Source organism: Ziziphus jujuba, chromosome 7, assembly GCF_031755915.1.
Source record: "Ziziphus jujuba cultivar Dongzao chromosome 7, ASM3175591v1".
In the NCBI taxonomy this organism is placed as follows: Eukaryota; Viridiplantae; Streptophyta; class Magnoliopsida; order Rosales; family Rhamnaceae; genus Ziziphus; species Ziziphus jujuba.
In genome coordinates, this window is record NC_083385.1 from 9978946 (window position 1) to 10002347 (window position 23402).

The following is a 23402-nucleotide window of genomic DNA, read 5'->3' on the forward strand; positions in this document are numbered from 1 at the left end:
AAAAAAAAAAAAAGAAAAAAGAAAATTGGTGAGACATCCATATCCTCTAGCTAGCTACCAAATTGATGTGCTTTTGTCTTGATGTACTTTTCTTGATGTGGGCGCATGAATGTTATTTAGGGGTACGAAGCCCTTAAGGGTGTACATATAAATATAATTGATCAAATACAGGTGAACGGTGGAATTTTATCATTATCAGCGTCTGCTGGAACCTCTCCTAGCTAGCTCGCACTTGCCGACTGTACATATAGCAAGTTGCATGATTGGAAACTTTTTAATTAGCTGCTTAATATATATATATATATATATATATGTATATATTTATCAAGAAAATTGTGGAGAAAAAAACAAAAATAAAGGAATAATTCTTTTAATTTTCTTATGTTTTCTTAAACAAATTAATTTTGATCAAGAAAACCAAAACTTATTGTTCTAAAATTTTTTATCAGGTCACAATAATTTCTATTTAAAAAAAATAAATTTGTTGAAAAATAAATTTGTTATACATTATTATATCTATTTTCTATTAATTTAAACTATTTAAAAATAAACTGTGATTTAATATGCATCATAATTTTATTCAATCCTTGTTTGTATTGTTTAGCACATATTAGTTCAATTTCTTTTTATCTCTTAATAGGCTTACATGTGAAATAAAACTAGCGTGTTGCTTTTGGGATATACTATAATTTAACAACTTTGACAAATAAAAGAAAAAAAAAAAAACTTGTTAGCCCTTTGTTGTGTAGTTCTAAATGTTGCATCGGGTGGGTGCAATTACATGTACACATATACATGGAGAGAAAGAACTAAAAATTTTCTCACCATTTGATATAAAGAAATAATTAACCTTTAATTATTTGCTCTCTGCCTTGTAAATATATATACAGATCACTAAGATTATTGGATATTGATCACGCTGTGTAGAGAATCGAAGCACGACCGGCCCGCCAGCTCGTTTTTTGGTAGGCCAAAAGAAATATATATATATATATATACTATAATAACAAAATGAAAAAGTTCACTGAAAATAAAGAAAGAAACTTTAGTTGAAACTTTGGAAAGCAAAGAATTAAGGGAATTAAACCGAGGAATCCCATGGTGTCCTTTCTCTGACAATCTCTTTAGCAGTCTTTACTCTTGAAGGTGGGACTTTGGAAGAGTAGACTAAAATCCGGAAGTAGCACTGAAACCCTGAAATACTAGCAACTGGTCAAACCTCTGTCTCTCTCTTCGTTCTGAAAATCATAGTAATCATGGAGTATTCAAATCACCATTCCCAGCACCAGCTTCAAGACCAGCTCGTTAATGCTCCTACTTCTTCTTTACCTACACTTCCAACATGTACACTACTTCAAAGCACTAGTACTGCAAATAAATATTCCACCTCAAGCAAAATCATTTTGTAAGTATATATATGTATCTCTGTCTGCAATGCATGCATAACTTTCTTTCTCATTTCTTACCAAAAATAAAACTTTCTTTATTACTTTTGAATTCAACATTATTCTCATGAGCTTCAGTGTTATATATATTTAATTTCTAGCTGCATTTGGTTTATGATCTATAGAGATATTAGATACATATGGAAGATACCGACATAATAAGACAGTAGTAGGTACTAATTTTATTGACCAGAATTAATATTGCTTGTCAGTTTTCTAATTTCATCAGTATGTTTTTGTTTGTTTTCTAAATTTTGACTATAAATTTTGGATTTATATTGGTGTTTGTTAAACTATACATATACCATTTTAACTGATTTGTCTTTCTATAAGATCATGCAGGAATAGTACAAGTAGTGGTAACAATGACTATAATCAGCTAACTGAAGCCAATATTCCATATTCAAGAGCATGGTCTCCTCATGATCATCATCACGACTTTATTAGCTATCATAATGATAATACAAGAAGCTTCAACCAACTACAATATTCACCAAATCTAGAACTACTACTTCCCCTTTCAAATATAAAGGAAGAGAATTCAGATTCTTTCTCCAAATTGAGTGAGAGGATAAGCGACCCTTTAGAGATAGTAGATAGGTTGAATCACCTATCTACAAGCTATAAGCAAAATATCAATATTCCTCCTCCTTGTGACATGGTTGACAATACATGGCTCAATGACAGCTCCATATCATCGGCCGGTTGCCAAAAGTTTTCAGCTGGAGATCAAGTACCCTATTTTAACACTACTACTGGAACTACTTTCGGAGGTTTCACGGGAGTTGCTGCATTGGATCTTAGATATGACATGAGTGATACTTTTCCAGTAAGTACTACAAATTATAAAGGGCTCTCGGATTCGCTGTGTTCGTCATCATCATCATCATTAGGCTTGAACTTTCAGGGTTTAGATCTCTTGTCATCTACTAGTTATCCTTGTCGTCAGAGCGCTTCACATGTCAATCTTGGTCTTTATGAACGAAGTGGGCCTTTAGGTCATGATGACCATCAAGACGTTCAAAAGTCGAAGGATAGCCCATCATCAAACAGCTCCAGTATTGTAAGCTTTCCATATCTTTTTCTCGTATATCTTAACTAGAAACTGGAAATTATTAACTAATTCATTCATATATATATATATATATGTATGTATGCATATAATATACAGTCCTGTTATGTAAATCATCATCATGGAAATTCCTGCAACTAATATATTACAGAGATAATTGGCAAATGTAAGTGTATATATACATATATAAGAGGTTTGACATACAATTAAAAAAGTTAATTATTAATTAATTCCCAGTGGCGGTAGTGTTGCAAAATTTATGAATCTATAAGTATTCATGACATATATACTATACAGGTTTTACTGCGAACTCATTGCAGTCTCAGCAAACTTTGTTGTCTGGAATTGTTTCTCTTTACTAATAAAATATTCACTAACACAAAATTTTGGAAATAAAGACTTACAGGAAGTTTTAATCCGATTTTGTATTTATCATTGCAAATACATGCCCTTTAGTAGATCGTGAGTGGGTCCGTAGTCCTCCCATTACTTATTTTAAGAAAAGCTTCAACATATATTGTTAGTTTTCTATCACATATGCAAAGCGCTAGTTGGTTTCCTTTTATACTACATGTGTTAATATATTTTTCATAATTAATTTACAATATTAATTTCTTTAATGGTTCCTGCATATGCATGTCTAGTTATTTTCACAAGCAGTGTTCTTGTCTTCTTGATAAACTGAAACATATACACTCTTTTGTGCTACAGACGTCAGCTTTCAAAAATGAAGTTTCCAGAACAAAGAGACCTAGCAATAGCGGTAATATCTCTGAGCCCAAGGCATCCCAATCAGCTACTAAGAAGTCAAGACCCTCAAACCCACCACCACTGAAAGTAAGCATTAATTTATATCAGTAACATACTTTTTGAAATTAAATTTGTTAAAAGTTTCATTCATTTCTGTCCATTTAATTAATTTATATCAATTTCATTCATTTCTGTCCATTTAATTAATTTATATCAATACCATACATTTTTTTTTTTTTGTGTTGGGTATAACTAGATCAGAAAAGAGAAACTAGGAGACAGAATTGCATCTCTTCACAGGTTGGTGGCACCTTTTGGCAAGGTATATACCTATATTATCTCTGCAAATGCCACTGTAACTATTTACATTCTTCTATCAGAATTTGATCAGAAACCTATTTCAATATTTGTTTGCCCATACTTGTTCCAGTACTTTATCATTTATTCTTTTTAAACTTTCAGACGGATACAGCATCTGTATTAACAGAAGCTATTGGTTATATCCAATTCCTTCATGATCAAGTGCAGGTGATTTTTCTCTACCCAACATTCTATAAACTGCTTTTGCATTAATATCCTTGTTCATAAACCTTAGTTTCTTCACTATAGTCCTCATTGAATGCTTGAATTAATCGTACTTGTGTGTATATATATATATATTTGCAGACATTGAGCTTGCCTTATATGAAGTCACTGCAAAGCAAGCTCTCTAGAAAGATGCAACAGGTAATTAATTAATGCTACTTTCGGATCCCTCGTTAGCTTTCTTTATTTGATTTGTGGTTCATCTATGTGAAGTGGTACTCTAGCAAGACACGCACAAATCGAGGGAATTAAGTCATTAATTCGATTTTTGTTGCTATTTTATTAAAATTATTGTAGGGATTGCGCAAAGAGGAAGAAAAGGAAAAGGAAACAAAGCTGGAGCTTAGGAGTAGAGGGCTATGCCTTGTACCCATATCTTGTGTTTCATATATTAGTGGGTACGATTGAGGAACTTAATTGGACCCACTTTATAAATTAAATTGGGCAAGTGGAGAATATGTATTAAAAAACTGATTGAGAATTTTTATTATTATTTCTGTTTCGGGGGTGAAAAATAATTGAAGAACATGTCAAGCACTTCTAAATAGGGTCACCCACGTTTTTCAATACAGAGAGGGACAACAGGCTTAATATTTTCAGGGCCACCTATTGTACTTTTGGAAACACCAACACAATGCGCAATCTTCGATCAATAAATCATTGTTCTTTTTATATAATTTTATTTTATTCCTTTTGTGCATTTTGAATCATAAATCTCAGGACTACGTTATGGTCTTCTATTAGTTAAATATACTTTCAGTTTGGTCAAGTTATATGTACATACCAGAGGTCTTAATCACAAGTGCTCTGGCTCGTTCATCACAGAGTCAGGCATTTATTAAAGCATATCCATATATGTGGGACGCCACTTTGTTTTGTAATATACACATGATTTGCAAAGCATTGATAATTTTTCTATGTATATAATATATTTGACCAAAACTTTGATTCAAATAATTAAGTAAAACGAAAGATTCAACATTTCTTTTAGTAGCACAATGCATTTGTGTGGCTTCGGAGAACCAAAAATCATCCACAGCCTTTAAGATCCTGAGCAAATCTCCCGGGGCGTCCAAGCATTTCTTGATTTACCAGCTGAATAGGTTCTACATTAAAAGTGGAAAGTTAAAACATATGAGATACAAAACTTCTTTATTGGTTCTTTTCAACTATTTATGCTAATGATGTAAGAGTGAGTTAGCGATGTTATGATGTTGATGCCATACCAACGACTTCTTCTTCTTCTTCTTCTCAAGATAAGCTACAAATTCTTCTTGTCGAGCAAGTGACTCCTCGAGAGCCTATATATATATATATATATATATAAACCAAACAGATCAATAACTGAATAGCTAGCCAACCTAAAGAATTTTATCAAAGAAAAACAACTAAGAATTATAATTACTTTCTTTGCTGCAGCAAGCTCTTGCTCCAACATGTCTACTCGGCTTAAAGCAGCATTCAACATTTCCTCCTTCTCAGCTGGCATAGTAACTGGTTTTTTGTTCATAACATTCAAACTCTCTTCTAACTCGGCCATGCGTTTTATGACAGCCTTGTAATCTGCATCAGATACAGCAGGTGTGGTTTCCTGGCTTTTTAACACTGTTTCATCGTCACAGTAAGTTGGCTTGGAGTAGAAGGTTGAATCTGTGAGTCTCCTTGGCACATTTCGTGTTAGTCTCACCATGGTGGCAATACCCGTAACGAAGGCCATAACTCCGGTGAAAAGGTGAGAACCATCAGGAATTTTGTATTCTTCATTCGATACATAAGTATTTGCTGCTCCAATTCATATATAGAAAAACGAAAGAGAAATATAAGATGGTCTAAGGGAATTTTGTAGCTATCATGTCGTGAAACAATAATAACTTCGAATTCACAGGCTCAAAGTATTACAATATTAATGCAAATACTTAATTTTGAGAACATATTTATGCCAGAATAAAAGAAACAAGGGGAAAAAAATTGTCAAATTTAATGGTTGCTTCCAGATTTATATGTTATAGAAGTTGATGATATACCTTTAGAAATGGCGAACTTATCATTATCCGGCTCCTTTTGCCAAGTTGAATCCACAGATTTCTCAGCCATGGGAGCATAGTTCTCATACTTGAAAGATTTTTTGTATTCTTGAATAATGGGAACCTATAATGTTTATTTTCCAAAGAAAGATCTATCACTACTACAAAAGTGTGGGAATGCAGATAAAAGTGAAATAACAAAAAGTGAAACATGAGCCTATATGTGTCAAATATATCGAAATTTCAGTTTCATCCTCTTCATCAAATTTCCCATGCCTAATTAGAAAATAAAGAAACTCATCAACCAGAAGAGAGACCTCTTGAGTTACAAAATTCCTTTTTTCGTTTTTCTTGCTGGCATTTTTGGCATTGCCACCAACTAAAAACAGCAGTAAAATAATGATCAAGCTATAGAAAAACACTCTTGCTAATGGTCCTAGAAGCTGACTCGTACATAGAAAGCTTTTAATTGCTGAAGAAATTGAATATCCACATACTTACTTCCTCACGAATGGGAGACATTTCTGGATGCTCAATTTGGTTTCTTGAAAGTGAGCCAGGGCGCTTATATTCTACTTCTGAATAGTCACATTCCTGGGAACATTATGAACGTTAAGCATCAAAACACATTAAGCAAAATAAATCTCACAATGTTGTGATATCGAGACCCCAAATATACCTTTGAGTATACAACATCATCCTCAGATATTGTCTTCTCATCCATGACTACTTCAGATTTTCTTCCGCATTTATGATTGCCATTTTGAACCATCTGTAGGTCCATTTATCAAACAAATATGGTTTATTTTCAATTCAATTGCAGTTAACAGGAAAAGAACCAAAAATATATCTATATATATATATATATATATTAATAATAGAAGCAGTTAACAAGAAAAGAACCAAAAAGAATAATAATGACAGAAAGCAAAAGGTGAGTAAGTCACCCTTAAAATCTCTGGGTCCTTCCAGGGGCCCTTATCAGAACGCAAACAGCCTCCGTACTCAGAGCAAGTGCAAGTACCTCCTAGAAAGTCTGGCAACTCACTGGCGCAGAGCCAAGCCAAAAGGGGCATTAAAAATTAAACTGATTGACAATGACGATGATAATCCAAGGATAAACATGAGATAGAGAACCAGAAAGAAAAAACTAGACATAAACCGCAGAGCCATACACAAACCAAGATGAATTAGAGGTGCAAAAGTAGAAAATTCATAAGAAACTTACTCAGCATCAATAATTTCAAGCAACTTGCTCTGGAACTTATTGCCAAGAACCTAATGAATAATAAATTTTACTTATTAATAACAACATGATATTTGTCAAAACTAGAAAAATTCAGCATAAATTGGAATATGCTCACATGAATCTTCGCTGTGGTCTTAGGATCAAGGAAGGTCTTGATGGTGTTCCACAACATCCTAAATCCAGAACCAGCATTGATGATAAACATGCGATTCAAGCTCTGCAGTGAAATACAACAATTTGCTTGACCAGTCAATAATTCTGCCATTGAAGAGTAAACAGTCAAACTATCAAGAAAATAAATCACAAAATGGTGCCAGCACCTCAGGAAAATTGTCACCATCAATCTTCTGAAGGCGCATAATCAATTCCCTTGAAGCTTTGTTAAGACTTTTAAGTCCCTGTGTAATCAAATCAAAGGTTAAAAGTAATAACAGCTTTTGCAAAATATTTTTTAACATTTAGTAGTTCAACTAGCGTTGAAGCTTCAAATCACCAGAATGCTTTCTAACACCAGTATATACAAATTGCAAAGAAAAACAGAGAAAATATTAATAGCTTACAGCAAACCATCCCATATTGACAAATATTATTGCTACATACATACCAATCCTTGCACATCCAGGATGGTTGTGCTTTGATCAATGTGCTTCTTTGCTGCAATTGAACAGGCTGGGAACTTAACATTGAAAGTCCTCTCAAACTCTCGCACATGATATTTCAGATATCGGTCCATTGTTGTGACTTGCAATAGCTTGTTAGCGTCGACTTGGCCTAGTCTCTCAATGTATACTGGTCGTCCCTCCTTGTCTACTCCATGATTTCCTTGGGGATAGTATTCCAAGACTTCAGAAAGTTCCTTGTAATCAAAATCCTATACAGAGAGTGAGCAAAATTTTTAAAGGGGCAAACTAAATTTGTATTGTAATAATTCAATAAGTAGAATGGTGATAAGAAAAAAATAACTGTGAAATGAATACCACCATAATAGTCTCAGCACCGAATTCCTTCCTCCACTGGATCATGTCAGACCACATTTGCTTTGTTTTCTCAATGTCAAATTTTCTGGCCTTCAAGAATCTGTATAAATCAAAGGCTAAGATAAGATTACTGTAAAATACTAAAAAGAAATGCACAGTTCTATTGCTTTTGGAACAAGAAAAGCAAAACTAACAAAGAATGGAATAAAAAAATGGAAGTAAGGACCTGAGCATTGTATGATAATCATCGTGCTTGGCAGGCAGTAGCTCATCCAGAATAAGTGCTTGACGGAAGGCATCAACAGCCTGTACTTCCTCTGCATCATGCACATCCTCGATCTCAACCGACATGACTTTACTGCTTCTCCTACCCTTTCTTGTCAATGAATGTCTGAACTTGGTGGACGCATTAATTGCTTTCTTCTTAAATGACCCCATTCTAGTCTCAGAGTTTTCATCTGATCTTTCAAGAACTATATGTAAATATATAAATCAACAAATCAACACACACTACAATTCTAAAATCCTGGATGAGTTTAATTTCTTATGTACCTGGCTTGGGAGATAAAGGTCCAGACATTTTCTCAATCTTTTAATTGATCGTGTACTTCCAGTTAAAATGGGTGAGGCAGACAAGGGCAGAAGATCAAGCACTCATATCACAAATGCCAGAACCAAAGCCCTCACATATGCCTGCAACATAAAAAAACATTCCCACCATTAATTAGCCTAACCTAAACAAATTAAAAAAAAGGAAACAAAATGCTTAACCAAATAAAGCTGCTCTATACTAATGCAAAAACAAATAATGGGAAATAATTTACGTGAACCCAGTTGGAGAAATAACAGATGCAAAAAGGGGAAAAAAAAAAAAAAAAAAGGGAAAAGAGAAAGAAAAGGGTGTGAAAGAAAAAATAACCTCTTGAAAACGCAGCTGGGGTTAAAGAGAAGATAGACGTTTGTATAAATATCATTTACTATTTTCAGGACCTTAGAAATTTACGGAAAGATAGTGAGATGTTAAAAAGAGTATAATTAATTAGAAGGTGGTAAAAGAGGGAATTTTTTTTTTTTTCATTTTGTTCCTTTTTCGGAGTTTGTTTTGGAGCTTGACGAGGTCTCAAATCCATACCCATTTTTGCCAATACGAGCACAGAGAGAGAGAGAGAGAGAGAGAGAGAGAGAGAGAGTGTTTTTGGCGAAATGCAAGGACGCATCGTTGAAATCTTTGTCCTTAACTAAAAACCGCCAAACTAACGTCTCCTTCCGTGTTTCTTTGCAAAAACATTTCTCTGCTTCGCGACCTAAACTAACTGCTCCAGCCAGCAATTGCATGACGCCACGGGGTATACAGCGGATGGAAATCATGCCCTCTTCCCAGCCCACCGTGACACAAATCAACTTTGCCCCGGCTGTTTGTTTTTTGTTGGGTCGGTAACATAACATTTCCGGTGAGAAATAATTGAAGTTCGGTTTTCAAAAACTAAATGGACATATAATAATTATAGCCAAAAAAAATTGCTTCTTTGCATTATTATGATCACCGAATGCTTTTTGAATTTTTCTGCTTTTGAGTTAGTTTCATGGTTTGATAATCGTGTTAGAGCTCTTTTGTAATGATTTTATCTTCGAAGAGTACTAATTTGATTAGTGTAAGAAACAGATAAGGAGGGTCAGGAATTAGAAACACTATTAACAAAGTCTTCAGCCACAAGCTACTTTAAATACGAGTTTTTAAACAGGGTGTCAAACTTGCCACTGTGTTCGTAAATATTATTATGCAATAAAAACGATTGAGATTGCTATAAAACCATTACCATGCAATTTCTAATGCATCTGTAGAATGAACCGACTTATCTCCTGGTCCTAGGTCTCAAGAGTCAACACGTATGGCTGGAAGGGCATGTGCCACTTCAATTTCATTGCTCAAATAGTGAATTTGTAAGAGTACATAAACTGGGCAATATGAAGTACACAAACACAAACATGGGACTCTGAACTGCTTGCTAACTCTTTGAATTGCTTGCTTACTCTTTAAATCGTTTTCATTCAGAATCAGAATCAGAATTTGCCGAGGATCTTACTGTCCTGCGCCTATTTTCAGGATATCCATCATCTTCCTCAACCTCATCTTCTTTTTTCTCACTAATAATACCTGTAAAATAAACATTTAGAGACTCTGCCATGTCTTATTCATTGCAAAGCACAATCTGATAAGAAGAATTACCCTTCTTGATTAATACATTCTCCAGTGTTCTGGTAGTGAAATCATCTTTTCCTCCTAGATCCTGAAACCCGATCAGCCTATCTATGGCTATCCCTTTTCTGAAAGAAGGATCATTAAATCTATCAAGTCTCATGAAAAAGTTTAATGCAATAAGAGGGTCAACAAATCTTATGAGGCATATTACTAATTATCACTTTGGCTAATAATAAGTCTTGATTCACCAACCCAAAGCTCTTGAATACTAGAAAAGACGTGCAAAAATTAGAAGTTCAAATAGACAGACCTGAATAGTACAACACACGGCAAAGTCTTGATTCCAAGCTTGGTAACAAAGAAAGGTGCATTCTGCATTGATTTTCAGATTGTTAATATCTCGTTTTTCATCTTTACCTTGTATAACAAAATGACCAAAAATCCAAGGCTGCAATGGTGGGATCTCAATCACAGTAAACACTAAAATATCTATACAGATTATAAAACAATTGTAGTACACTCACCTCCGCATTCAGCTTGATGAACTTTGTATCAAGATGCCTCGGAGCAAGGGACTTCAAATGCTTATCTACTATCCTAGAAAAAACCATTCACATGACCACATAAATTTTGCAATACATATTAGAAAGGACGTCTGCATGTGCAAAACATGTTTGTTTGTGGATATGCAAGTGTGAAGTTTATATGCAAAAGAGTGAGAGATATTAGTAAATTCCTTACTTGCAGCGATAAAATTCATTGTGATAAAAGTGGCAAATTGCTTTTTCACTGCCAGTGACTTCACCCAAGAAATCTCCCTCGCTTATCTCTCTATATTCTCCATGGCCTTGCCTTTGTAAGGCTTCTCGCTTCTCAGCTTCTTTCTAACAAAAAAATACAAAAATCCAAACATAAACACTTATCCATTACACAAAGTCACCTCCAAACTCTAAATATCAAATATTTGCAACATAAAAATCAAACCTTTAGAGCAGCAATCCTATCTGCATGCAATTTCTCCAACTCAGGATCCTAATAGCATCATCCAATGAAAAGTTAACCATAAATATATTAAAACCAAAAGCGAAGTTTCTAGAAAGCAGAGGGTCATCTGGGGCACACAAAAACTTACATCCATCAACTCGTCAAGGTCGACTTCCTCGTTGAATGAGCTTGATGGCTGTGCCTTTTGTTGAGCAAGTAATTCCTGCAACAAGGGGAATGACAAAACACCAAATCATTTTGATTTTCCCACTAATTAAAGCAATCTACGCTTTTTTGAGCTTAAAATTTCAGTCTTCTACTGGTTGAATAACCAAGAGAGAAATAATCCGAACTAGCAAACTCAACCCGTTTGCCTCCTTAAACCAAAAGACAATTATACAACTGGAAAATCACCCAAAAAAAAAAAGAAAAAAAAAAGACCTTCATAAACACAGGTTTTATATAAATGTAGGAAATACATAACTGGAAAATGACACAACGATGATGGATCTGATGGGTTTTGTTATCTTAAGTGAAATAAAAATCCAACCTTTTGATAATCACGAGCAGCCGCCGCCATTACATTTCCAAATGCTAAATTAGAAAGAGTCGATTTCACTGAATTTGGATCCATCTTTTCTATTAAATATTCAGCTGAAAAGAACCAAAAATAAAGAAAAATCAATGACTAAACGATCTTTATCAGTTTTCATTCAAACAATCTACATGTAAAGGAGATCTGGCAAAGAAGCATACCTTGGGCCGGCACGTTCGCGATGCAGTGAAAGAAACAGAAATGTAAAATTCCAGGAGCTTCAAAGGAATTTGGGAATTGAAAGGGGACGAAATTGCTTGTGGGAGAAGCGAATCGAGCCGCGACGTCGTTTAGAGATTCAACCACCGAACCACAGCATTCAAATTTGATGCTGGAGGACCCGACTACACTCACTACTGAAACTGAAAAAAAAAAAAAAAAATTAATTAATTAATTAAAAAGAAAAAAAGAGAAAATTTAAAAATAAAAAGAAATTGGAATATCCGTCATGGATGGCAACACAAGTGGAAAGGGGAATTTGGCCCAATATCCCTGTAGGATCGAGCTTCATGAATTTTACCCCCTCAATTCATTTCTTTTTTGATCTACTCTTTAATATCCCTTATAACCCTCAAACAAAAAACAATTACTTACATATCCTTTTATTTTTAAAACCAAACAAAAACAAACGGCTTTATACACGAACACACAAATACAAACAACCAAACCGAAGCTGTCGTGGAAAAGGCAAACATTAGGATCTCATCTCAGCACAGAGAATAAGGTAATTGGTTGAATCTCTTTCTTTATTTGTTGCCGTGGGACCGATGTGGGTTGTTTTTGTGTGGATTTGGCTTTATGTTTATTTCTTTCGTTGCCGTGGAGTGGGTTTTTATTTATAATTTTTGTGTTTATATTTTTTGAAGATTTATGATAGATTTATATTGGGAATTAGTAGGAAATGAAGAGAGGAAAAAAAGGGACCAGTTTGGCCTTGATCAGTGGCCGGAGGTGGAAGAAATAGGCCGGTGAACAATCGGGTCGGTAGTGGTTTAGGTGGGTTTATTTTTTGAAGATTTAGGATAGATTGATATTGGGAATTAGTAGGAAATGAAGAGAGGAAAAAAATGGGACCGGTTTGGCCTTGATCGGTGGCCGAAGGTGGAAGAAATAAACGGGTCAAGAATCGGGTCGTGCTGGTTTAGGCGGGTTCGGGTCGACCCGGACAAGGGTTGAAGATGGATTGAACGACATGTCGTCTGGGATGGACGACACCCAGACGACACGTCGTTTTTTTTTTTTTTTTTAATTTTTATAAAAAATGCTTTTTTTTTGGGTATAGATATATATATAGAATTGAAGATAAGAGAAAGAGAGAAAGAGAGAGAGAGAGAGAGAGAGAAATTAATTAGAGAAAAAATGAGAGAAATACTTTATGATTATTTTTTTTGGGTATTTTTTGGGAAAGAATGAGAGAAAGAGAGAGAGAGAGGAGAGAGAAATTAATAGTAATTCATAAAGGAATGTAATACCGTCAAGAATTCCCTATTAGATTTTTTTCCTTGTATTCATATACAAAATAATGAAATATATTATGAATTTTGGGTCACAAATATGTATGAAAACTAGGGTGGCGTTTATTTGATCCAAAAAGCATAAAAGCATCCTGTCTAGATAAAGGTAATATGTTTTAACGGTTGTTGACTAAGACCAAAAGGACCCTTACAAGCAGCAGCATCAACATACCCATCCTTAGGAAGAGAGCGTATGAAATTGAGGATTGCGGATATTTATACATGTATGTATACATAGTTGACAATGTTGTTAAAGGTAGATAAAAGTTTATTAATGTTGTCAATGTACATTTGTAGGTTGTACTTTATAATGGCACCAAAGAGGAACTTGCGACGTCAACCGAAGAAGGGAGTTAAGAAGGTGGAAAGTAAGAGACGCGGTGGTAGCACAGCAGCAGCACCCGACTCTAAGCGTCAACGTACTACTAGGAAGAAATCCAAATCTGAGACGGAAAGCACCAAACTTCGAGGGCACGTTCCACTTTCCTCTCCCCCATCTGATACGGTAAGTTTTATATTCATTTAGGTTGTTTTGTGCGGTAAATGATAAGACATGTGACAGTATTTATTCATGAATGTGAAAACTGAAGAAAAACTTCACCCGATGGCCATCGGTAATTGCCGATAGGCCATCGGGCTTTTTTTTTAGTTCATTGTAGGTTGATTACCGATGGTTTCATCGGTAATTTCCCGACAGTTCAAAAATGTGAACCCATATGTCTTAAGATTTAGTTGGAAATTATTATTATCAAGTTAGGGTGGAAAAATAGGGTATGATTAAATCGTTGATGTCAGTTCCATTTATGTAATTCATATTGCAGCCCATCGATGCTCCAAAGGAACGGATGTTGCAGGATGCCGATATAAATAAAGATAGGGCACATTCATTCGGGAATCCAATAGGGGCGAACAAAGTAATTACAAGTGTCCTCACAAGTGAGCAGCTCGAAAAGTATAGACAAACATGTTTTGGACACTTACTTGACATGAAGAACCTCCGGTTCTCTGGTCAGTTAGTGCATCACCTGCTTTGCAGACAAGTTGAGTCCAACAATCCAGAAGTACTGGAGTTTAACTTCGGCGGATCTGCAGTGCGGTTTACGAAGTGGGAATTCGCACTCATTAGTGGGTTAAAGTTTTGTAGGTACCCTTCGATGTATGATTTGCAAATTTCCAAAGGAAATGAGCTGCGCACGAGGTTGCTAGATGACAGGAGTGACTTGAAACCGCCCGAACTGGAACGACTATTCAAGGATACACTTTTTGTGGATGATTGGGATGCTGTTAGAATTGCGTTACTATATTTCTTAGTTCATGGTATACTCGGAATGGATCCGAAGGTTCAAATAAAAAAAAAATTCATTGATTTGGTTGCTGATCTCGACGTATTTAATTGCTACCCTTGGGGCATTCTGAGCTACAAGGAGACGATCAACTCATTCCACAATGCATTCCAGCTACGAGGACGAGGACGTGCAGTAAAGAATATATCACAGTATTATGACCTAAAAGGTTTTCCATTGGTGTTTCAGGTACGGTAATATATTTAATACATGTAGCGTTTACTTAAAATTTATATTTAATAACCTATAATTTGTATTTTGTAGGTGTGGGGGTTTGAAGCAATCCCTGATTTTGGTAACCAATTTGCCGACAGGTTGGAAACCCGTTGTCCGAGGATCCTTGGATGGCATACTCCAAGGCAACCGAACCATTTTGCTGTCCATAATTGGTTCTCCTTCAATAGCAGTGTAAGGCAAATTTTGTTTAGACTACATGGTACGACTACATTCAAGTTACATTACCATAGTCAGTTTCCAAATTTACTTTTTTTTCCTTTCTTCATTGCATGTAGTATGTTGTGCACTGGACGTTAGATACTACCGATGAGGAGAAGACTATGGATTACTGGCGAACAATAGCAGTTGACATACATGAAGTTCGCTACACGTCACCTCCAATTGTAGCACCAATAGTTGGCGGTAAAGATGTTAGAGCTAAAGATGCGTCCAAAGCTGGGGAGCATTCTAGTGGCCCTCCAGATTCTAATTTCAGGGTATGCAATTGTTACTTGCAAGCAAATTTGTATTTCATATGTTGTACTAATATATGTTGACTTATGTTTTGGATATTGATAATGATTAGCTTGCTTGCTTGGAGGCAAAAGTTGATGAATTAAATAAAGAGATGGCAGCATTAAGGAAGATGCTTAGTTCTGTTATTGACCAACAAAAGCATCAGGTATCATTTAGACAACTTAGTATACTTTACTTTAGTGCTTCAGCATTATTAAATTACATATTGTAATTCAGCAATTATTTGTTGTTAGAGTTTGGGAACTGCAAAAATAATCATTGTGTTTTGCAGGCCGAGCATCATATGCATAGCCATTCACCGTCATCTTCGGTTATACCATCATCCCCTGTGGCACCGTTTGTTGGAGAGCAAGCTGAAGAATTTGATGCACCCATAGACGGTTCCAATGGTAGGAAGGAGGATGATGATTGTAATACACCGGTTGAGCCTATCGTACCTGGAGGACCCTATGTGGAGGATTCCTGGGCTTTGGTGCCATATCGGCCTTTACATTTCGGGTGGGATATCGGTGCTTCAGCTGACAGTCCACATCATGACCAATCAGCTGAGATTGAGGTGGAAGATCGGAAGCGTAACGTTGGTGATACAAGCCGATTCGGTCGAGTTTACCACCAGTCACATCGCGTCATCTCTCCTTACACCGACCCGTGTAAAAAGAAGGTCAAATTTAATCTTACTCGACCTATTGATGCATCAAAGGAGAGGGCGTTCGATGAGTGGTATAGGGTGGCACCGAAGGAAGCAACCGTGTGTACATCTTATATGACGGTGGGAAAGGAATTTTTTGCTGAGCTACTGACCGATGAAGGATGGTTAAATTCCGATGTAAGTTATATGTTTTATGTTCATGCAAAATCATTGTGGTCCTATGTTTGGAATGATGTTTTATTTATCACCTCGCACTTGTTACTTATTTCCTTTAATGTGGTTTTGCAGCATATTGACACTATTTTGTATTTCATACGAAAAAGACGGTTTGATAATGAGAAGATGTTCACCAACACCTGTGCCATATTAGACGTGTTATTTTGGGTAAGATGATGGGATGCTACTGTATTGCTTAATGTTATATTGATGATATTTTATATTGTATATATTTCATTATCTGGCAGTCATCCATCAAAGGGCGTTATCCCATATGGAGCGCATCTCGTAGCACATATTCATGTGATGCGACCCTTTGTAACTATGTGCGTGGGAGGTCACCCAAACCTAGCGTGTCGTGGCGGATATGTGATTATGTAAGTCCATACATATATTGAAAAAAATTCTCACTAAGTTTCCCATTTTGTGGATAATGAGGTTATGTTCTAATTTGCAGGTGTACATCCCTGTCAACAATGGAGGCGCGCATTGGTTGGCAGCATGTGTGGACTTGAAGGCCCGACATATTGATTTATACGATCCAAATATGGGAAATAAATATGTCCAGAATAGAGAGTTGAAGAATGCGGAATGCCTTGCGTATATGCTGCCTTACCTATTGAGGGATGGGGGATATTACGGGAAGAATCCGGACGTGTCTCCCACTTTAGATCCATTCACGATGACCATGATCAAAGATGCACCCCGCCAAGATAATGGGTATGAATGTGTTGTCATTTCAAACAACTTGTATTGCTGCTGTTTTTTATTGTGGTTACGTGTGAAAATACACGTAGTTGGTTTTCATTAATGGTAATCATTAATGCTATTCTGCAGGGGTGATTGTGGAGTCTACGCTCTGAAATTTATTGAGTACATGAGTAGTGAGGAGAACCCTTCATTTGGTCCGCAAGACATTATGTTTTTTAGAAAAAAATATGCTGTTGATTTGTACTTTAATAAACTTTCAATGTAGATCGTATGTTTAATGTTATGACGGTCTATACTAATGTTATACTAATGTTATCTTAATATGCTGAACCTATCTTTACTAATGACAACCGTTGAAAAAAAAGAAAAAAGATAAAAGATAAAAAAAAAACCCTCGGTTGTGGTAAAAATTAAAGGAAAGATAATTATCGATGGTGCATCGATAATTCCCAATTCACCATCGGTAATTACAAAAACGCTTTTTCGTAACCAACAAATAAACCTTGGAAAAATTACCGACGGTTTCGTCGGTAATTTCCGAATGTGTACAGTCCATCAAGTTTTACCAATTTGTTGGGCCCCACAAGTTCCATAATGTGTGTTGAATGCAAAAACATGGCAAATAGGGATTCTATAATGAAAACTAAAGAGATAAAATCAAAAAATTTCATAAAAGTGTATCAACGTTTGCAAAAAATTGATGACTGCTCACCGTCGGGAAATTACCGACGAAACTGTCGGGAAATTACAAAATGCCCTCTGGAAATATTACCGACATTTTCGTCGGTAATTTCCCGAGGGTGTACAGTCATAAATGTTTTCCAAACTTTTGATAAAATTTTATGAAATTTTTTGATTTTCTCTCCTTAGTACAATTATATAATCCATTTTTAGCATGTTTTTTCATTCAACACACCTTAGGGGCCTAGTGGGGTCAAACAAATTGGCAAAATATGCTGTTTGTACACCCTCGGGAAAGTACCGACGAAACTGTCGGTAATTTTTCCAGAGGCATTTGTAATTTCTCGACAGTTTCGTCGGTAATTTCCCGACGGTGAACAGTCATCATTTTTTGCAAACTTTTGATACACTTTTATGAAATTTTTTGATTTTCTCTCCTTAGTACAATTATAGAATTTATGTTTAGCATGTTTTTTCATTCAACACACCTTAGGGGCCTTGTGGGGTCAAAAAAATTGGCAAAATATGCTGTTTGTACACCCTCGGGAAAGTACCGACGAAACTGTCGGTAATTTTTCCAGAGGGCATTTGTAATGTCCCGACAGTTTCGTCGGTAATTTCCCGACGGTGAACAGTCATTATTTTTTGCAAACTTTTGATACACTTTTATGAAAGTTTTTGATTTTCTCTCCTTAGTACAATTATAGAATTTATGTTTAGCATGTTCTTTCATTCAACACACCTTAGGGGCCTTGTGGGGTCAAAAAAATTGGCAAAATATGCTGTTTGTACACTCTCGGGAAAGTACCGACGAAACTGTCGGTAATTTTTCCAGAGGGCATTTGTAATTGCCCGACAGTTTCGTCGGTAATTTCCCGACGGTGAACAATCATCACTTTTTTGCAAACTTTTGATACACTTTTATGAAATTTTTTGATTTTCTCTCCTTAGTACAATTATAGAATTTATGTTTAGCATGTTCTTTCATTCAACACACCTTAGGGGCTTTGTGGGGTCAAAAAAATTGGCAAAATATGCTGTTTGTACACTCTCGGGAAAGTACCGACGAAACTGTCGGTAATTTTTCCAGAGGGCATTTGTAATTTCCCTACAGTTTCGTTGGTAATTTCCCGATGGTGAACAGTAATCACTTTTTTGCAAACTTTTGATACACTTTTATGAAAGTTTTTGATTTTCTCTCCTTAGTACAATTATAGAATCCATGTTTAGCATGTTTTTTCATTCAACACAACTTAGGGGCCTTGTGGGGTCAAAAACATTGGCAAAATATGCTGTTTGTACACCCTCGGGAAATTACTGACGAAACTGTCGGTAATTTTTCCAGAGGGCATTTGTAATTTCCCGACAGTTTCGTCGGTAATTTTCCGACGGTGAGCAGTCATCAATTTTTTGCAAACTTTTGATACACTTTTATGAAATTTTTTGATTTTCTCTCCTTAGTACAATTATAGAATCCATGTTTAGCATGTTTTTTCATTCAACACACCTTAGGGGCCTTGTGGGGTCAAAAAAATTGGCAAAATATGCTGTTTGTACACCCTCGGGAAAGTACCGACGAAACTGTCGGTAATTTTTCCAGAGGGCATTTGTAATTTCCCGACAGTTTCGTCGGTAATTTCTCGATGGTGAACAGTCATCACTTTTTTGCAAACTTTTGATACACTTTTATGAAATTTTTTGATTTTCTCTCCTTAGTACAATTATAGAATCCATGTTTAGCATGTTTTTTCATTCAACACAACTTAGGGGCTTTGTGGGGTCAAAAACATTGGCAAAATATGCTGTTTGTACACCCTCGGGAAAGTACCGACGAAACTGTCGGTAATTTTTCCAGAGGGCATTTGTAATTTCCTGACAGTTGCGTCGGTAATTTCCCGACGGTGAGCAGTCATCAATTTTTTGCAAACTTTTGATACACTTTTATGAAATTTTTTGATTTTCTCTCCTTAGTACAATTATAGAATCCATGTTTAGCATGTTTTTTCATTCAACACAACTTAGGGGCCTTGTGGGGTCAAAAACATTGGCAAAATATGCTGTTTGTACACCCTCGGGAAAGTACCGACGAAACTGTCGGTAATTTTTTCAGAGGGCATTTGTAATTTCCCGACAGTTGCGTCGGTAATTTCCCGACGGTGAGCAGTCATCAATTTTTTGCAAACTTTTGATACACTTTTATGAAATTTTTTGATTTTCTCTCCTTAGTACAATTATAGAATCCATGTTTAGCATGTTTTTTCATTCAACACACCTTAGGGGCCTTGTGGGGTCAAAAAAATTGGCAAAATATGCCATACTGTAGACCCTCGGTATTTACCGACGAAACTGTCGGTAAATTTGCCAGAGGGAATTTGGTGGTTACCGACAATTTACTCGGGAATTACCGAGGGTGAACAGTTATCAGTTAAATTGGCAAAATTACCGATGATGCATTGGTCATTACCATTGGGCAGTAATATCATCCATGCAATAGTAAGAAACATACAAACAACTGTTATCAGTTAAATTGAAGACGGAATGATATGTTATCAAAACAATACGACAGATGAATTTGACAATAAAAGAACACATAAAGCCAACGTCTATTACGCCAAAACACATGTTACGCGGTTGACCAACTAATTGCATTCCTGACTACATTTCATACACACGCATACCACAATACATGGCCTCATTGTCTGAATATAGCATCATGCGATTGATGGGAGTTCGTTTCAGTGGTGCTGTTGGTTGTTAGTGCTATCAAGAGGTACGGCGGCGAAGCATGATCGGCTGGTGTGACCAACCTGTTTGCACCTCCCACATCTATATTGATGACGCTCCTCTCCTTGAGATTGAATCCTCTTCTTTCTCGGTCTTCCTGACTGTTTGCCAATTTGAGGTGGAAGTACAACCTGGTTTATGACATCATCTGGAGCATGCCACTGACATTTATCTCCAAGTGGATATATGGTTTCCGAATATGCATAACGGAGTGAGTCAACTGAGTAATGCGTCGAGCAAAGGAAATATGGAGAAATATGTCGATGCTTACATGCTGCAATTGCATGGACACAAGGAAATCCATCAATGTCAAATTCCTTGCATGAGCACGTCTTATTTTCTAAGTTAACAACTCCAACGAACATGCCATGGCCAACAACTTGAAACTCATATAAGTTCATTGGCATAACACGTAAGCCTCTGCCAATATTTGAGTAGTCCTGCATGATTTTTTCCAACCAATTAGTAACAGGAGTTTGCATTGCAGCAGCGTTAGTTCGACGTTCATACCACCACCTTTGCAAGACATCACGAATGTGATCTAGTAATGGCAAAACAGGTTTATCCCTAGCATCAATAAGCACAGAGTTCATGCTTTCTGCAATGTTAGTTGTCATTATGTTGTATCTATTGCCTGGAAAATGTGATCTAGCCCATTTTGAAGGACTTGCATCCTTGAGATATTGTACAGCTTCAATACTAACCCCTTCTAAAAGCTGCATGGCCTTATCAAAATCCTCAACAATATATGATCTAGCTGCATCATTAAAAGTTGATATAATCGCGTTGACATTACCTTTAAACTTCTTAGCACGTAAATTTGTACCAAGATGATATGTGCAGTGGCCATGGTGATTATTAGGGAAAACTGTACGTATTGCTTTTGCAATGCTCTTGTGTCTATCCGATATAAAAGCTATATTCGGATCATCCCCAAATGCTTCTTTAAAGCTCTCAAAAAACCATGTGTAAGCCGCATCCGTCTCCCCAGGGCCTATTCCATAAGCAAGTGGATAAATTTGATTGTTCCCATCCAAACATGATGCAATATATAACAAACCTCTATATCTATTCTTCAGTGTAGTTCCATCGACAGCTACGACTCTCCGCATATGCTGGAACCCTCTAATGCTAGCTCCAAGTGCCATGAAAAAATATAGAAATCTGTTTTGATCATCAGTTTCAATTCGAGTAAACGTGCCCGGATTTTTGCTCTTCAAAACGTGACTCCATAAAGGAAGTTTTGCATATGAATCTTCTGGCGTGCCCCACAAACCCGATAGTGCAACTTCCTTAGCGGCCCATGCTTTGTTGTAGCTTATGTTTACTCCGTAATTAGAGCGAATGTCATGCACGATATCTCGAGGTTTGTATTGCCTTGAAATCCCATCAAACATTGGCTGGATGATGTCTTCGATAACTGAACTTGTTACTTGACGATGATCCCTTTTCATGATATTTAAAGAGCAAATATGCTCATCTTTGAAGGCCCTAATCATGAAGGCCTCTGTATTATCACCATGTAGTTTGGTAGCACGCATTCGCCACACGCAATTGTCGTTTGCACATACAACCTCATATCGGACTCTATCCGACTTCTTGACCTTGAATTCAAAGTTTCTCCTTAGTGCATAAAGACTAATCTTCTTCTGTAGCACATTCTTACTCGCAAAGATTTGGTTGATTCGAATGATTTCATGGGCATTGACGGATGAGAAGCGATGGTTGACCCTACGTTCAGCCATGGTTGCCGTCGAATCCTGTCGAAGGTCCAAATGGTTTTCGGTACAAGGAGAGGCAAGCACATCATCATTCACATTATCAATTGAAGTACTACCATAAGGAGACTCACCATGTGGACTATCACCAGCTGCAAGTCCCGAATGTTGGGTATGTAAAATGTCTCGTAACCCATCTTCACTACGATCAGTGTTGACCTCAACCTCAAATTGTTCATCTTGATCATAATCATGTCCACGATATTCATTCAAATCATTAATTTCGAAGTGCTCGTTATCATGATCATGTTCCGCAGATTGCACATTGTTTTCACACATTTGATTTTCAGAGAATCCAGGTTGAGTTTCCGGCACATGAATTTCGGTCGCTGGGGACTGCATGTCGGCATCAGAGGTACAAGTAGCTATCTCGGGAACTGCAGATAGTGGGGCAATAGTCGTAAATCCAGAACTTGTAGGTATCCTATTCACCACACATCCAGCACTATCAATACTCTTTGGAACCCTGGATAACACATCAACAATAAGTGGAGATCTGTCTTGAGGTCTGTGTGAACTATACTCTTCTATAAAACTTTGTAGGTCTTCATCATTTTCCACAACGTACGGCTCACATGACAAACACACATGGTATATGAACTTGAAGATTAATTGATGTTGTGTAGAATCTAAGTTGAGAGCGTTGTAGACAACATCTTCAAGTTCGGCCAACGTACAATTCCTTTTGATACGTATAATCTTCGTTCTTTGACGTTGGTATCTCCAGGTACCTTCAGAACATACACTCCATGTTCCATCGTAGAACAGTAAAACTGAAATTTGTGACATTGATCACAAAGAGTTTACCAATTCAAAACATACTAAGTATCTACTTCTGCAATCGTAGAATCTTTGCTGGAAGGTTTAACTATAATCCTGAAGCAAAAGTAATGAAAAAATACAAATACATTTTTAGTAAATGAGTACATAAAATAAGCCAAACAATTATGTTATTAACGCCTACTGGAATAGCATTTTAAATACAAATACAAATGCATTTTCAGTAAATGAGTAAAGATAAAATAGGAATGCATTATATGTAAATGAGTACAAATGCTGATTAAGGGAAAAATGTTGCCATATATGTACACA

The 23402-nt window shown here is 36.3% G+C and overlaps 3 protein-coding genes across 7 annotated transcripts; 1 reads left to right on the forward strand and 2 right to left on the reverse strand.

The window, feature by feature from the left end:
• The first annotated feature begins 1025 nt into the window (after positions 1–1025).
• LOC107424552 (transcription factor bHLH110) lies at positions 1026–4539 on the forward strand. Of its 2 annotated transcripts, none has more exons than XM_060819213.1 (7): positions 1026–1405; positions 1779–2508; positions 3229–3354; positions 3524–3589; positions 3730–3795; positions 3934–3993; positions 4150–4539. In XM_060819213.1, the coding sequence occupies exons 1-7, from the start codon at positions 1257–1259 to the stop codon at positions 4258–4260; spliced, it is 1308 nt and encodes a 435-aa protein (XP_060675196.1). In that variant the 5' UTR covers positions 1026–1256; the 3' UTR covers positions 4261–4539. The 2 variants fall into 2 exon arrangements, with proteins under 2 accessions (XP_060675196.1, XP_015889872.3); XM_016034386.4 differs by having other exon boundaries at positions 1788–2508.
• Positions 4540–4644: 105 nt separating this feature from the next.
• Positions 4645–9243, reverse strand: LOC107424663 (phosphatidylinositol/phosphatidylcholine transfer protein SFH12). Of its 4 annotated transcripts, none has more exons than XM_025076221.3 (15): positions 9022–9243; positions 8655–8795; positions 8329–8575; positions 8106–8202; positions 7730–7996; positions 7446–7523; positions 7241–7342; positions 7105–7154; positions 6824–6923; positions 6556–6648; positions 6378–6470; positions 5877–6000; positions 5258–5634; positions 5079–5153; positions 4645–4958 (listed from the first exon to the last, which is right to left on the reverse strand). In XM_025076221.3, exons 2-15 carry the CDS (start codon positions 8680–8682, stop codon positions 4941–4943), a joined length of 1749 nt encoding a protein of 582 aa, XP_024931989.2. In that variant the 5' UTR covers positions 8683–8795; positions 9022–9243; the 3' UTR covers positions 4645–4940. The 4 variants fall into 4 exon arrangements, with proteins under 4 accessions (XP_024931989.2, XP_015889995.2, XP_024931990.2 ...); XM_016034509.4 differs by having other exon boundaries at positions 8103–8202; XM_025076222.3 differs by having other exon boundaries at positions 8103–8202; positions 8329–8560; positions 9022–9241.
• Positions 9244–9992: 749 nt separating this feature from the next.
• On the reverse strand, positions 9993–12268 carry LOC107424667 (thioredoxin domain-containing protein PLP3B). Its single transcript, XM_016034515.3, has 9 exons — positions 12043–12268; positions 11837–11940; positions 11435–11509; positions 11287–11334; positions 11044–11186; positions 10827–10899; positions 10613–10674; positions 10330–10427; positions 9993–10257 (listed from the first exon to the last, which is right to left on the reverse strand). The coding sequence occupies exons 2-9, from the start codon at positions 11918–11920 to the stop codon at positions 10148–10150; spliced, it is 693 nt and encodes a 230-aa protein (XP_015890001.3). The 5' UTR covers positions 11921–11940; positions 12043–12268; the 3' UTR covers positions 9993–10147.
• Positions 12269–23402: the final 11134 nt, after the last annotated feature.